At 44.1% G+C, this 15,658-nt stretch overlaps 1 protein-coding gene across 1 annotated transcript in view; it reads right to left on the reverse strand.

Annotated features, from left to right (window-relative positions):
• The window catches only part of KIAA1328 (KIAA1328 ortholog), a 206,429-nt gene that overhangs the window by 189,341 nt on the left and 1,430 nt on the right, over positions 1–15,658 (reverse strand). The window contains exons 2-4 of the mRNA XM_077463114.1: positions 13,721–13,756; positions 11,689–11,831; positions 2,162–2,259 (exon numbers count right to left, since the gene is read on the reverse strand). Of these exons, the coding sequence (XP_077319240.1) occupies positions 2,162–2,259; positions 11,689–11,831; positions 13,721–13,756 (277 nt within the window). The remainder of the gene's footprint in view (positions 1–2,161; positions 2,260–11,688; positions 11,832–13,720; positions 13,757–15,658) is intronic.

Consider the following 15,658-nt stretch of genomic DNA (forward strand, 5'->3'; position numbering starts at 1 on the left):
CTTAAAAGCATTCAAAGTATTAAGATCTGCGTTTTCAAATACTTTAGATCGTTTAAAAAAATAAATAAATAGCGCAGTTGACATCCGGGTAAACTAGAAATGTTTTCAGGTCATCACTTCCAGGTTACCATAGTAAAGCACTGATCCCCGGCTTTGTTCGGCTTTCCGACCAGCCTTAAAAAGGGGCTTGGGCTGATGAGGACGTCCCCTCCCGCTGCTTGTAAAAGCAATCCAGTTAGCTGCTGCCCAATATATCCCACAAACTCTACCTGTCAGTGGTCACAGTGGTCATAATGTTATGGGTGATCAGGGTAAATCCTGAAAAATATTACTGGTTTTATACAGCATATGAAAAAAAAAAAAAAAAAAGGGGATAGATTTATATATATATATATATATATATATATATATATATATATATATATATATATATACCGTATATACTCGAGTATAGGCCGACCCGAATATAAGCCGAGGCCCCCAATTTACCCCCAAAAAAACTGGCAAACTTATTGACTCGTGTATAAGCCGAGGGTGAGACATGCCTGTCCATCCCTGTGTGTGTGTCCGTCCATCCCTGTGTGTCCGTCCATCCCTGTGTGTCCGTCCATCCCTGTGTGTCCGTCCATCCCTGTGTGTCCGTCCATCCATCCCTGTGTGTGTGTGTGTCCATCCATCCATCCCTGTGTGTGTGTGTGTCCATCCATCCATCCCTGTGTGTGTGTGTCTCCATCCATCCATCCATCCATCCCTGTGTGTGTGTGTCTCCATCCATCCATCCATCCATCCCTGTGTGTGTGTGTATCCATCCATCCCTGTGTGTGTGTGTGTCTCCATCCATCCATCCATCCGTGTGTGTGTGTCTCCATCCGTGTGTGTGTGTGTGTGTGTGTGTGTGTGTGTGTGTGTGTGTGTGTGTGTGTGTGTGTGTCCAGCCTACCTGTGTCCCGAGCCTTTGTCCCGAGCCTCCGTCCCGTGTCGTGCCGTGCCTTGCCTTCGTCCCGTCCCGTCCCGTCCCGTCCCGTCCCGTGCCTTGCCTTGCCTCCGTCCCGTGCCCTCTTCGTCGGCGGCCATTGTAAAATTCAAAAGCCGCGCCTCCTCCTTCGCCTGTGATAGGCGGAACACTGAATTTCCCAGCAGCCTGTGTTCCGCCTATCACGGACGTCGTATCATCCTCGTCCGTAGTACGAGGATGAGAAGATGCCCGTGATAGGCGGAACACAGGCTGCTGGGAAATTCAGTGTTCCGCCTATCACAGGCGAAGGCGGAGCCGGAGGCGCGGCTTTTGAATCAGAATGGCCGCTGTCTGTCTGCTCGACACGCTGATCGAGCGGGCAGACAGCGATGACTCGAGTATAAGCCGAGGGGGGCACTTTCAGCCTCAAAAAAGAGGCTGAAAATCTCGGCTTATACTCGAGTATATACGGTATATACACACACACACGCCATATTTCATATAGCAGCAAGATTTTACCAGATTTATAAGTATGTATAATAAAATTACACATACTAATTATATTATATTATATTATATATATATATATATATATATATATATATATAATTTCTCTAGAGGGAGTAAGAATGTGTATATACCCTGTTGAAAGTATGCATGTATGTGAATATATATATATATATATATATATACATATATATACATATATATATATATATATATATATATATATATATATATATATATATATATATATATATATATATATACACACACACACACACACACACACACATACATACATATATATATATATACATACACACACACACACACATATATATAATTTATTACACACACACATACTTTTTTTAGTAATAAATGTGGTAAAATCTTGCTATATAAAATACTAATAATGTGAATAGTAATTCTTAGGCCTGGATGGACAGGAACACAAGAATTTTAGCAGATAAAACAAGTCCCACATATGTACATCAATGTAGTTTAGCATCTTGCATGGCTTTAAGCTTTAAAGTGAGGAGGCGCCCTGTAATAATAAAACCCTACATGCATTTTTATATTAAAAGTTCCTATTTCCATTCAGTCACAATAAATCATCTCCCTCCAATGCGACTCCTCAAACTCTGGAAAGCCATGCAAATCCTCTCCCAGCCATGAAATCAGGATAAGGAAGGAAAAGCTCACCTTGCCAACTCTTTGATTAGATTTGCAATTCTCCTCTTGTCTTCTGGGCACAAATCCTTCAAAGAGGCACTTCTGGAGTCAGCTTCTCCCCGAGTCCCCTGAAGAGAGATGAGTCCATGAGATACAAAGACTGCAGGCCACCAAAGCCAGGACATAAAGGCAGAGAAAGAAGGTAATAATTCCCAATTACATTTCTATCAGTGGTGTCAGCGCACAGAGGAAGAAAAACAACTGAAATATCAACTCGGAGACGGATATTAAACAAAATGTCAACTGCAGGAGTGAAGACACATTCTATGTCATGTCCACAGAGCAATACAAAGTGAACCTGTCAGTTACAGCAAATCTTACCAGACACTGCAAAGTACAGGGGCCTGGAGGAGCCAACAATCGCCATCAGTGGTTTCAAAATATCAAATAAGACCTTGGATTAGAGGTCTCCATAGACTTAAAAGGGGAACCTACCCAAGACTTATCTAAATTTCCTCCAGTTGTCCCCATATGTAAAAAAAATAAAAAATTATCATATCCCATGCATGCATACAGACATGTTGCTGGTGTCTGCCAGGTGCCAAATGTAAGTTTCTCCCGAGACCAATGCTGGGGGTTATTTATTGCCGTCATCGACGCCGGGGGTTATTTATTGCCATCACAGGCACCAACGATCACTCCAACTCTCTTTTTAAAGTGCATTGAAAAAATAAAAAATACAATGGAGCAGGACTGACATTTTCTTCTGGTGAATGGGCTGTCTGACTCGATGCAAACCACCTCAAAACACTAAAACCTGCCATTTTGTGCAGCCCGCTGGATGTGTTAGAGGACGCACTTGAGCCCGTGTTAAATTCAAAATTAACTGCCACTGCTGTACAACCAACAGATTACTTCCACGTGAAACCCACAGTTGACTTGTTAAGTTTACACAAGCCCATCGCTGTATGGACATGTTGGTTGGCAGCAAAATGGTTAAAAAAAAAAAAACACCCCTATGAAAAACATTAAAAGGGCTCCTTCACATCTCTGCATACCCCAACATAAATTAGGTTAAAGCATTGCTGAAAACTCTTTACTCCAAAACAAAGTTTTCAACTATTAATAAATGTTTTTATTGTGCAGAACGAGCTACCAAGCGTGTTACTTTTGGTGTTGGTTTGATCTGCCCTGCAAACCATCTGGCTCAGAGGCTTGAGCAGTGCATGTAAATCACAGTCACATGCACAGATATCCTCACACTATACATGTCCCATAATGACTTGCACCTGCATTCTTTAATGCGGGTGTAAGCTCCCCAATTACTTGCAACGTGTTTGCCATTTCCTTGGGCCAATATCAGCCAGCTGGACTATGGACAGTGCTGTGAAGCTTCATTACTAGTTGTAGGAGGTGCTATGTGGCAGCGGTGACTCGTAGCCATGGAGAGAGTGGCTATGATATCCCTACAGTAAGATCATGTAAGGCTAGCATAGCCACACTGAAGGTGGTCTAATCAAAAAAATAGATCATACAAGAACCACCATGGAGGATATATAGATATAGATATATATTCGTGCGTGCAGGACGTCGATGCGTCACAGTGCTTAGTATCTACTGCTGTCCTCTGTGCTGCCGCCCCCCTATCTTCTCCCTCTCGGTGCCACCGTCCCCCTCTCTTCTCCCCCTCCGTGCCGCCGTCCCTAGGGGTGCAACGGATCGTACCGATCTGTGATCCTAACGGGTCACCCCACTCGGATCGGCACATGCCGCGATCCGTGGAACACTCCGCGGTCTCGGCCTAGCTCCGAAGTGGTGGCCATCTTTCTACACCCAGGCGTTTACAATGTGATCGCTCCAACGGAGCGATCATTTGTAAACAAACCGGTGGTTTCTCTCTTCCCTCTCTGTACTGATCTGTGCAGTGGAGGGGAGAGGTCGGATGGAAGCAGCCATGCCAGCCAATACTCTCAAGGTTATCCAAAGGATTAATTAGCTAATAAAAAAATAAAAAAAATAAAAATATAATAAATTGGATAGTCGTTGACTAATCGAAAAAATAATCAATAGATTAGTCGACAGACAAATTAATCGTTAGTTGCAGCTCTAATAAATTTTATATATATATATATATATATATATATATATATATATATATATATATATATATATATATATATATATATATACACATACATACATACACACACACACACACACACACACACACACACACACGTGTGCACTGGAAAATGTAATGGAAAATTAAATTATTACTTTGGGTTTATTTACAATTTAAGGAAGCCACATTCATTCTGCCCCATCTCCCACAAAAAAAAAAAAAAAAAACCACAGAACCTATAACCAATTTTGATGGCAGCACATTGCACACACACCATGTGTTAGTTTGACGTCTCTCCGTGCTCCGGTTGTCCAGCAATCAGCATTGGAACCTGCCAACCATTTACCAGCAGTACCCCTTCATGCCATCTATGTCTTTGACAGCATCAATCAGAATGTGCAATAACAAGACTAATGCTGCGTACACACGATCAGAATTCTCGTCAGAAAAAGCCATGATGGTTTTTCCGACGGGGTTCCGCTCAAACTTGGCTTGTATACTACACAGTCACACAAAAGTTAGCTGAACTTTCGACCGTCAAGAACGCAGTGATGTACAACACTACAACGAGCCGAGAAAATTAAGTTCAATGCTTCCGAGCGTGCGTGGAATTGTTTACGACCACGCATAGGAATTTTGCGTGTCGAAATTGCTACAGACGATCGGGATTTCCGATCAAAACTTTTTCCGTCAGAAAAATTGAGAACATGCTCTCAATCTTTTGCTGGTGGGAATTCGGCCAGCAAAATTGCGATGGAGCATACACACAGTCGCATTTTCCGACGAAAAACTCGGTCTTTTGCTGGCTGAATTTCCGATTGTGTGTACGCAGCATTGGGGATTGCATGGAGGGGCTGAGAAAATCTTACAAAAAATAAAAAATAAAATGGACATTGAGTTATCTGTAACGTCCATATCTTGGAAGTACAGTACACACCGTGCCACCAGCAAGCATTGGAGGACACGAAACTAGAGCTGCACGATTCTGGAAAAAATGAGAATCACAATTTTTTTTGTTAGAATAAAGATCTTGCTTCTCGGCACATCTTTCACATACAAAAAATAAAAAGATATATGGGCTAACTTTGCGGTTTAGTTTATATTTTTTTTATTTATTTATTCATTGAAGCGTTTGTCATATTGCCCATTCTATGTGTACAGGGAATGCCCGTTTAGATGCAGCAGGTCTCTTTATATCCAAAAGGGCCTGGCAAGACAGAGCAGATTCAAGTGCAACAATGCTGAGGTTTTTGCGCACAATAGAAGTGAGCATATTCAGGTTGCCACGCATAGAGCATGAAGCTGCAATATCAGGAGTCTGGGGAAGAAATCTCCCACAGCCTCCAAGTCCTCTCCATTCCATTCTACATCTACTTCTTACAGGGCGGGCCCATCTGGGGATGATGACTCGGGGTAAAGATGGCGGAGTTGGAAAAAGGGCTTGGTGTCTCAGATATGGATAGGCTTGTCCGAGGAATTTTGACAAAAAAAAAAAAAAAAGTCTGCCTTAGATGAGCAGTTTGTTTTGCGCCCAAGGTAGAGCTAAATCAGATACAAAGACTGGGTGGTAAAATCTGGTCCTATTTCGGTGAAAGGGAAGCATCGTAACTGAGGTTGAGGGTTGTGTGGGCCTTTTGGGGGAGAGAGAATGTTCGCCTCAGCTTTTGCTCAGGCCACCCCTTTTTTGCGTGGCTTTGCTATGAATGAGCGTGTCCCCCATGAGGTACTTACAGGAGAGGGTGTGGATTACAGGTACGCACATCCAAGAAAGCGTATGTAGCACACCAGGTGCAGGGCGCGCTATAGTGAAGCCTGCATAGAAAACAGGCAGGAGGGAGTCCAAGAAAACCTTATAAAAGGGGTCTGGGCAGAAGAAGTGGTAGTAAACAGAAACCAACGGTCTGAGATACAGAGTCTGGTCATCCACTTAAGACTAAGCTCTGAGTGGTTGAGTTTCTACACCAAATTTTAAAAGTTTGCACTGTAGAGTGTAAACACTCCAGACACAATCCCAGTTATTACAATAAAGGGCAGAAATACAGCGCATTCCAGAAAGTCCACTCACATCACTGCCATCAGTCGAGGCAGCGCGTCATCTCTACTTCCAGGTCTGGATCCACCAGCTGCCTTGATTGATGGCAGTTTCAGCGAGCCGCCGAGATAGCCGCTTCCCCCACCACAGCTCAGCACTCCAATGAGCGTGGAGAAGCAGAGAGGCGAGATGCTGACTGACAGACAGCAGCTCTCCTCTCAGGGATCTGTGAAAACCGAGACATCGGCATTGTTCGGTGGTTTGGTTCTCAATGCAGAGACGGCGGGGGACAGATGAAGCATCCACCTAGGCAAGTATGAATCTTTAAAAAAAAAAAAAAAAACATACTTCTCTATAAAATGCATTATTTTCCCCAAAATGCTACAAACAATACAATGACAATGTGAAAGATGTTTGTTTGAAATCATTGCAAATGACAACACACACGAAAAAAAAAAAATCCCATGTACAACAGTAGTCACAGACTTTTCTCATTACTTTGGTGAAGCACCTTTGGCACCAATTACAGCCTCAAGTATTTTTGAGTATACGCTGCAAGCTTGGCACAACTATTTTTGGCCAGTTTGTCATTCTTCTTTGCAGGACCTCTCAAGCTCCATCAGGTTGGATGGGGAGCGTCGGTGCACAGCCATTTTCACATCTCTCCAGAGATGTTCGAGTCGGGGTTCAAGTCTGGGGAACTCAAGTACTTTCACAGAGTTGTCCCGTAGCCATGCCTTTATCATCTTGTCTGTGTGCTTAGGGTCGTTGTCCTGTTGGAAGATGAACATTCGCCCCAGTCTGAGGTCCAGAGCGCTCAGGAGCAAGTTTTTATCAAGGATGTCTCTGTACACGGCTGCATTCATTTTTTTCCCTCGATCCCGACTAGTCTCCCAGTTCCTGCCACCGAAAAACAGCCCCACAGCATGATGCTGCTACCACCATGCTTCACTGTAGGGATAGTATTGGCCAGGAGATGAGTGGTGCCTGGTTTCCTCCAGACAGTACACTTGCCATTCAGGTCAAAGAGTTCAATCTTTGATTCATCAGATCAGAGAATTTGGTTTCTCAAGGTCTGAGAGTCATTTAGGTGGCTTTTGGCTGTCAGAAACCATGAAATCAGACCGAGACAGAAGTACAGTTAAATCACACTTGTTTAATAATAAAAGTAAATAAAACAGAGTCAAAACATAGCCAGAGTTCAGGAACTGGCATGGATAGTCAAACAAGCCAAACGTCGGGGGAGCCAGAGATGAGCGTAGTAAAACAGCAAGAAGGATCTGGAGCCAGAAGGGATGTCAGTCAAGCAAGTCTTAACAGGAATGCAGGAGAATGTCTCTGTGATGTTGACTAAAGGTGAAGGCAGAGATCCTCTGGGCTGGAGGTAGGCAGGACTGACGAGCAGGATATCATCAACAGCTGAGTAACTGGAGAGATGGGTGCTGGCAATTAGACAGCTGAGCGGCCAACTCAGAAGGAAGGGCTGAGCCCAGCCCTGACATTGGCAAACTCCAGGTGGGCTTTCATGTGCCTTTTATTGAGGAATGGCTTCCATCTGGCCACTCTACCATACAGGCCTAAATGGTGGAGTGCTGCAGACGTGGTTATTCTGAAAGGTTCTCCTCTTCACAGGGGAACACTGGAGCTCTGTCAGAGTGACCGTCGGGTTCTTGGTCACCTCCCTGACTAAGGTCCTCCTCTCCCGATCGCTCAGTTTGGTCAGGCAGCCCGCTCTAGTCCTGGTGGTTCCAAATTTCTTCCTGTGATCTGTGGCTCAATACAATCCTGTCTCGGAGATCTATGGAAAATTCCTTGGACTTCATGGCTTAGTTTGTGCTCTGATATGCACTGTCATACCCCCTTGAAATCTTCCACATTTTGTCAGGTTACAACCAAAAACTTAAATGTATTTTATTGGGATTTTATGTGTTAGACCAACACAAAATGGTACAGAATTGTGAAGTGGAAGGGAAATAAATGGTTTTCCATTTTTTTTTTTTTACAAATAAATATGTGGAAAGTGTGGGGGGTACATTTGTATGGCGCCCCTCGGAGTCAATACTTTGTAGAACCTCCTTTCACTGCAATTACAGCTGCAAGTTTTTTTAGGGGTGTCTCTACCAGCTTTCCACATCTAGAGAGGGACATTTCTGCCCATTCTTCTCTGCAAAATATCTCAAGCTCCGTCAGATTGGATGGAGAGCGTCTGTGAACAGCAATTTTCAAGTCTTGCCAGACTCTCAATTGGATTTAGGTCTGGACTTTGACTGGGCCATTCTAACACATGAATATGCTTTGATCTAAACCATTCCAATGTAGCTCTGGCTGTATGTTTAGGGTCATTGTCCTCCTGGAAGGTGAACCTCCACCCCAGTCTCAAGTCTTTTGCAGACTCCAATACGTTTTCTTCTAAGATCGCCCTGTATTTGGCTCCATCCATCTTCCCATCAAGTCTGACCAGTTTCCCTGTCCATGCTGAAGAAAAACATCCCCACAATATGATGCTTCCACCACCATGTTTCACGGTGGGGATGGTGTGTTCAGGGTGATGTGCAGTGTTAGTTTTCAACCACACATAGAGTTTTGCTTTTAGGCCAAGAAAGTTACATTTTGTTCTCATCTGACCAGAGCACCTTCTTGCATGTTCACTGTGCTCCCCACATGGCTTCTCGCAAACTGCAAATGGGACTTATTATGGCTCTTTCAACAAGGTCTTTCTTCTTGCCACTCTTCCATAAAGGGCAGATTTGTGGAGAGCACAACTATTAGTTGTCCTGTAGACAGATTCTCCCACCTGAGCTGTGGATCTCTGCAGCTCCTCCAGAGTTACCATGGACCTCTTGACTGCTTCTCTGATGAATGCTCTCCTTGCCCGGCCTGTCAGTTTAGGTGGACGGCCATGTCTTGGTAGGTTTGCAGTTCTGCCATACTTTTTTCATTTTCGGATGATGGATTGAACAGAGCTCCGTGAGATGTTCAAAGCCTGGGATTGTTTTCTTTTCTTTTCTTGTTTTGTTTTTTTATAACCTAACCCTGCTTTAAACTTCTACAAAACTTAATCTCTGACCTGTCTGGTGTGTTCCTTGGCCTTCATGATGTCGTTTGTTCACAAAGGTTCTCCAACAAACCTCTGAGGGCTTCACGGAACAGCTTTATTGATACTGAGATTAAATAAAATAGGTGGACTCTATTTACTAATTAGGCGACTTCTAAAGGTAATTGGTTCCAATAGATTTGAGTTAGGGGTATCAGCGTAAAGGAGGCAGAATACAAATGCACGCCCCACACTTTTCACATATTTGTAAAAAATAATAAAAATGAAAATGATCTATCATTTTCCTTCCACTTTACAATTACTAGTTTTTATTGGTCTATGACATAAAATCCCAACAAAATACATTTACGTTTTTGGTTGTAACATGACAAAATGTGGAAAACGTCAAGGGGTATGAATACTTTTTCGAGCGCACTGTACATATGATTTTTTTCATTTTTATAAATTTGCAAAGATTTCAAACAAACTTGTCATTATTGGGTATTGTTTGAAGAATTTTGAGAAAAAGGAGTTTAATCCATTTTGAAATAAGGCATAACAAAATGTGGAAAAAGTGAAGCGATGTGAATAATTTCCGGACGCACTGTACAGGGTAACCCTGTCATACTTGTGTACATCACTGGTCCCTATAAAGGGATCAGGCTTCACCCATCATGGTGGACATTCCCCCAAACTGGTCTTGCAGGGTCTGGGTTTCGCAGAGATGGACCACAGCCCTGGACTTGAATAGCACCAGCGGCTAACAGCACGCATTGCAAAAAAATAAAAAATAAAGTGCTGAGATGAGCGCCCTTGCAGGATCCAATGCCCAAGCAACATTACAGGCCATCTCCACAGCATGGAGTCTGGGTAGGGTTTCCAACCTTACACCAATCCAGATGCACTTATTTTATTGTTGTATTAGAAGAAAATGAAGAGTTGATTGAAGAATCCAAAGAGAAAATAAACTGGTTAGAAAAAAATCACCTTGGGACACTAGCAAAAAAATAAAAAATAAAAAGGAGGATTGGGGTAGGGTTACAGGTGTGAACTCTTAAAAGCTTGCCAGTGTCCAATCAGCTGAAAGTACCAGACTGGAACGCAGGCTCTATGAATACTCCACCTGTGTTCTCTATGACTTAGGATATTCGGCCTTGAGATACACTTTGAAGAGCATCTCTGGTTAATGTCTAATCCAGCAGGGTGCGGTCACAGCAAGACCGAAAGTCAAGACTGAGGACGCTTAAAATTACGAGACGATATATTTTACAGCGATTTATAAAATTTCTCGCCTATGCTGGTTCCCTAGTTTGAAGAGAAGCCTCTCATTTTTCCTATGTAGGAGACCAGTCACCTCAGCCTGTGCTTGTTCTCTAGGTCAGTGGTCAACAACCCTGTCCTCAGGACCCATTAACAGGCCAGGCTTTAAAGTGGGGTGCCCCAAAAAAAAAAAAAATTATTAAAGTCAGCAGCTACAAATACTGCAGCTGCTGACTTTTAATAATTGGACACTTACCTGTCCCAGGGTCCAGCGATGCGGGGGAACGAAGCCCCCCCCCCTCGTTCCCCGCTCCGCTCGCAGCGCCGTCATTCGTACTGTGGGCACCCGGGTATGACTTCACAGCCGGGCACCCACTGCACATGCGGCGCAGGGCGCCATGATACGCCGCACAGTCATCTGGGACACGTGACAGGTCCCAGATGACTGTGCGGCGCGAGGGGAAGTGACGTCACCAGCCCGGGCAAGGAAGAAGTCAGACTATGAGGGACTCCCTAGCAACAGGTATTAAGAGGTGAGGAAAAAAAAAAATATTTTTCCAATTATTTTTTTGTTATTTTTTTTTAAAGATTTTTAATCACTTTTTTATTTGTTGGTGGCAACACCACTTTAAGTATTACCTTGGGGAGATGCAGACTAGAATACTGCAACCACTGAGCAGCAAATGATATCACCTGTGATGGATTTCAGTTATTTTGCAAACCTGGCCTGTTAGTGGGCCCTGAGGACAGGATTGATAACCACTGATCTAGGTGGACCGGCCTCCTCAATGCATTCTAATAATTTCAATAAAAAAAAAAAAAAAAAGGGAGGGGTTGACCTCATCAAATTAAGACTTCCTGAATAGAAATGCAGCATGGAAAGGATTGGCAGCTCCTCTTGCCAACCAGCAGAACATTTAACCCAGTGGCTGCAGAGAACAGAACTTTTGGTCCCTACTAAACAGGCAACCAGCCAACTTACTACTAGTTTACACAGCAGGAAAACAAGGTAATACAGAAATACATAGGCAAAAGAAGTGTGGGGGGTGGGGGCGTGGCTGCACATGAGCTATAAGGAAAGGGGGCTAAAGCAGTAAGCAGCACATTACCTGCTGATCTCTGTGCTGTGTCCAGTCTGGTACCAACTCCATAGAAGCCTCTGGGACGGGAGCTGCAGCTCTGGCCTTTCTTTCTTCAGGTTTTAAATTCTTAAACTTGGAAGCCGATCTGAGGTTACCTTCACTGCAGAGTCCTAGACAAGTGTGACAAGCCCATAGCATCAAACATCGCAATGTCGCATACCCGGCCAAACAAAAAACCATAACATCACCTTGCAAAACTGATCAAAGACAAAACTATAGTTTTTTTTTTTATTTATTTTTTAGCAACCATACAATCGTGCTTTATTTAGCTGTTAGAGCTGCACCATTAATCATTAGGAATTGTTATTGCGTTGCCCCCCCCCCCCTTGCGATCGTGACAAAGTATTTCCCGCTAAAGCAACAGCCGTCAAAAGAAAGGAAAAAAAAAAAACTGGGCAGTCTGCTAAGAATCACAACATTCTTTAGGAGTGGAACTTAAATATAAACATTGTAACAATTTGTCCTTCAGATCAGTGGTCATCAACCCTGTCCTCAGGGCCCACTAACAGGCCAGGTTTGCAAGATAACTGAAATACATCACAGGTGATATCATTTGCTGCTCAGTGATTGCAGTATTCTAGTCTGCATCTCCCCCAAGGTAATACATCAAACCTGGCCTGTTAGTGGGTCCTGAGGACAGGGTTGATGACCACTGATTTAGATCAAAGGAATACACTTTGATGTGTAGCCAGAGATGGAACTTCCGCTTTTTCGATTCTTTTCCCCCTCCGATGCCACATTTGGCACCTTTCGGGGGGGAGCAGATACCTGTCTAATACAGGCATTTTGCTCCCACTTCCAGGCATAGATACCCAAGCCACCTGCGGGTATCTACGCCACTCCCCCCCCCGGCTGTATTCTGGGAGACACACAGGTCCCAAAAAACAGCAGGGTGGATAGCAGGGCAGGGAACCAGGAAGGCAACCCACAAGGCTTCACTTCCCGATTCCCTTGCCGAGGATGGCGGCGGCGGCAGCACCTGACAGCCGAGGGATAGATCAAAAAAATAAATAAAACAAACTGCAGCAGGAGTCGACAAGCAAAACTAGTGTCTACTCCTTTGCCCTCTGCTTGTCTTTTGTGGGCACAGCTTTCACAATAAAAAATATTCAGCAAAATTCTGTTTGGACAGAGTAAAGAGGGATTAGAACAGCGTCAGGTATTTTTGGTTTTTTTCTCTCTTTTTTTTTTTTTTTAAAAACCACAGAGTTAGGTTAGGGAGATATTGATATTCTATCTCTCTAAAGTGAGAAAAAAAATCCCAGAATTTTGGGTTGTCACCAGAACAGCAGTCCAGGAGATCTGGGGGGACCCAAAAGACTACCTTAATTTGCAAGGATTTTCCCTAACTTCCTGTTTGGCTTTGATACAGGAAGTGAAGGGAAATCTCCCCAATGGGACACAAAAGGCCAAAAAAAAAAAAAAACGGACATTGGTTATAACCCTCCATTACAATATATAAAATGGAATAAAAAAATAAAAAATAGAATATGTTTTGCCTAAAGTTCTACTTGAGCCATCTCCATTTGTTCTGGGAACCATTTTTACAGAGTCTGGAAGCAAGGGGGAAACCCTAATACTACAGGGCCCAATTTCAACAAGTCTTTCAATAGGGACACCAATTCTGGTGACAAATCTCCTTACTTTAACCACTGTAACCTGTAGAAATTTTTAAACATATGTTTTGTAACTACAATTCCCATGATGCTCATGCCCTCTGTGGTGTAGTTGAGCATCATGGCAAATGTAGTTCCAAAACATCTGGGGTGCCAAGATTCACCATCACTGCTCTAGGGTTTTAGAAAAAAAAAAGCGAGAGGCTCATGTTTAACAAGACTTTTAACTTCCTTACTCATTGTGGGATTGATTTAAAGCTGAACTCCAGGCAAGCCATTCCGAGGAATAATATATTAGTATTCAGTGTATAATAGGTGTAGATAGGAATCAGTTTTGTTCACACAAATAAAGTATGAAAGCATTCTAAGGTCATTAGACATACCTGGTACATAGACCATCTGTTGTTCCTCATCAGAATCTGGATAGGACATTAAGGAAAGCAAATTTCACGGCGAAGATTTCCTTCCACAATTCTTATACAAAAAAAGAAACTTAAAGTGGACCCGAGGTTAAAAGTGAAGATTTCACATCTTATGGGGAACAGGTTAATTGTGCCTAAGCAGTACCCTCAAAAGTGCACCTCTCCCTCCTGAAAGATAGCCAGACACTTCCAACATGTGACTGTGCCTAGGTACTCATAGGGGGTGGTTTACTCCTTACAGAAACCAATCAGCTTCCAGGTTTTATTGTCAAAGCTTAACTGAAAAAGCTGAAGTTAGAAGCTGATTGGCTGCCAGGCACAGCTGCACCAGATTTTGCACTCTCCCGTTTTAGTAAAATCAACCCCACACACAGTCTCATAGCGAAGGCACTGCTACGTTTTCTAGCTACTCCCCCATTCTAGTGAGATTTGGTGACGTCACTTCAGTGCTGCTCACTCTTCTCCTTGCTGGAGATGAAGCTGTACCTGAGGAGCTGCAGTGCAAGGATCTCCCTGCTTGTGAGGTTCTATGGATTCCTCCACAGTTCCTTCTGCTTAATTATTATTATTTTTTTTATAATTTCCATCAGCGGAGGTCTGCTTTCACACAATGAAGCAAAGCCTGGCTCCTACATTGCCACCTCCACACAGAGACACAGTGCAGAACAAGGCATGGTAAGACAATGGTGGAGAAAGATCAACTGGAAGGAGAACACAGGCAATACTGGTAATTCGTTTTTTCCTCCCTGCTTGCCTTTACTTGGGGGAGCTTCCATGATACAGAGCACACTTAAGACACTCCAAAGTACCATGTCCCTTAAGGACATACCCTCCCAGCCCCCCATGTACCATGCCCCCCTAGTGACGCATCCCTCCCAGCTGCCAATGGGCTCCATGTACTATGTCCCCATAGTGACAGACCCCTCCCGCCCCCCCGATGAGCCCCATAGTGGCACACCTATCCCAGACCCCCCCCCCCCATGTATCTGGTCCCCATAGTGACACCTCTGCCAGCCCGCCCCACGTATCTGTCCCCCATAGTGGAACACCTCTCCCAGCCTCCCCATTTATCTGGTCCCCATAGCGACACCTCTCCGAGCACCACCCCATTATTCTGGTTCTCATAGCAACATAGTAATCCATCCACACTGCGACACGTGACAGGTCCCGGATGATTGCGCGGCCAATCGCAGCTCGCTCATGCACAGTGGGTGCCTGGCTGTGAAGCCACAGCCAGACGCCTACAGTTAAAATGCCGGCACCGCCGAGCGGAGGGGGGAGATTAGCGGGGCTGCGATCCCCCGCATCTCTGGACCCTGGCACAGGTAAGTGTCCGATTAATAAAATACTGCAGCTGCTAACTTTCAATTTTTTTTATTTTTTTTATTTATTTATTTTTTTTTAAAGTGGGAACCCCGCTTTAAGGTGAAAAAACACGAGGGTTTACAGCCCCCTTAACTACCTCAATACCGGGCACTTACACCCCCTTCCTGCCCAGGCCATTTTTTTTATAATTTTTTTCACACAAATAGAGCTTTCTTTTGGTGGTATTTAACCACATGCCGACCAGCGCACTGCAAGGTACGTTGTCACAATGGCACGGCTGCGCAAATGGGCCCACAGGTACGTCCCCTTTAAATCATGACATCGTGAACGCCCGCCGCGTGCTACGTTACCGCGGACTCGATGTCCGCCGGGTGCCCGCGATCGTGTCACCAAGCCTCAGAACGGGGAGATGCCAACATAAACAAGGCATTTCCCCATTCTGCCTAGTGACATGACAGAGATCTACTGCTCCGTCATCGGGTGCAGTGATCGCTGTCATGTCAGTAGTAGCCCACCCCCCCACAGTTAGAATCACTCCCTAGGACACACTTAACCCCTACATCGCCCCCCTAG

Source organism: Lithobates pipiens, unplaced genomic scaffold (assembly GCF_037356315.1).
Source record: "Lithobates pipiens isolate NorthernLeopardFrog02 unplaced genomic scaffold, aLitPip1_a1.2 Scaffold_3, whole genome shotgun sequence".
Lineage (NCBI taxonomy): Eukaryota > Metazoa > Chordata > Amphibia > Anura > Ranidae > Lithobates > Lithobates pipiens.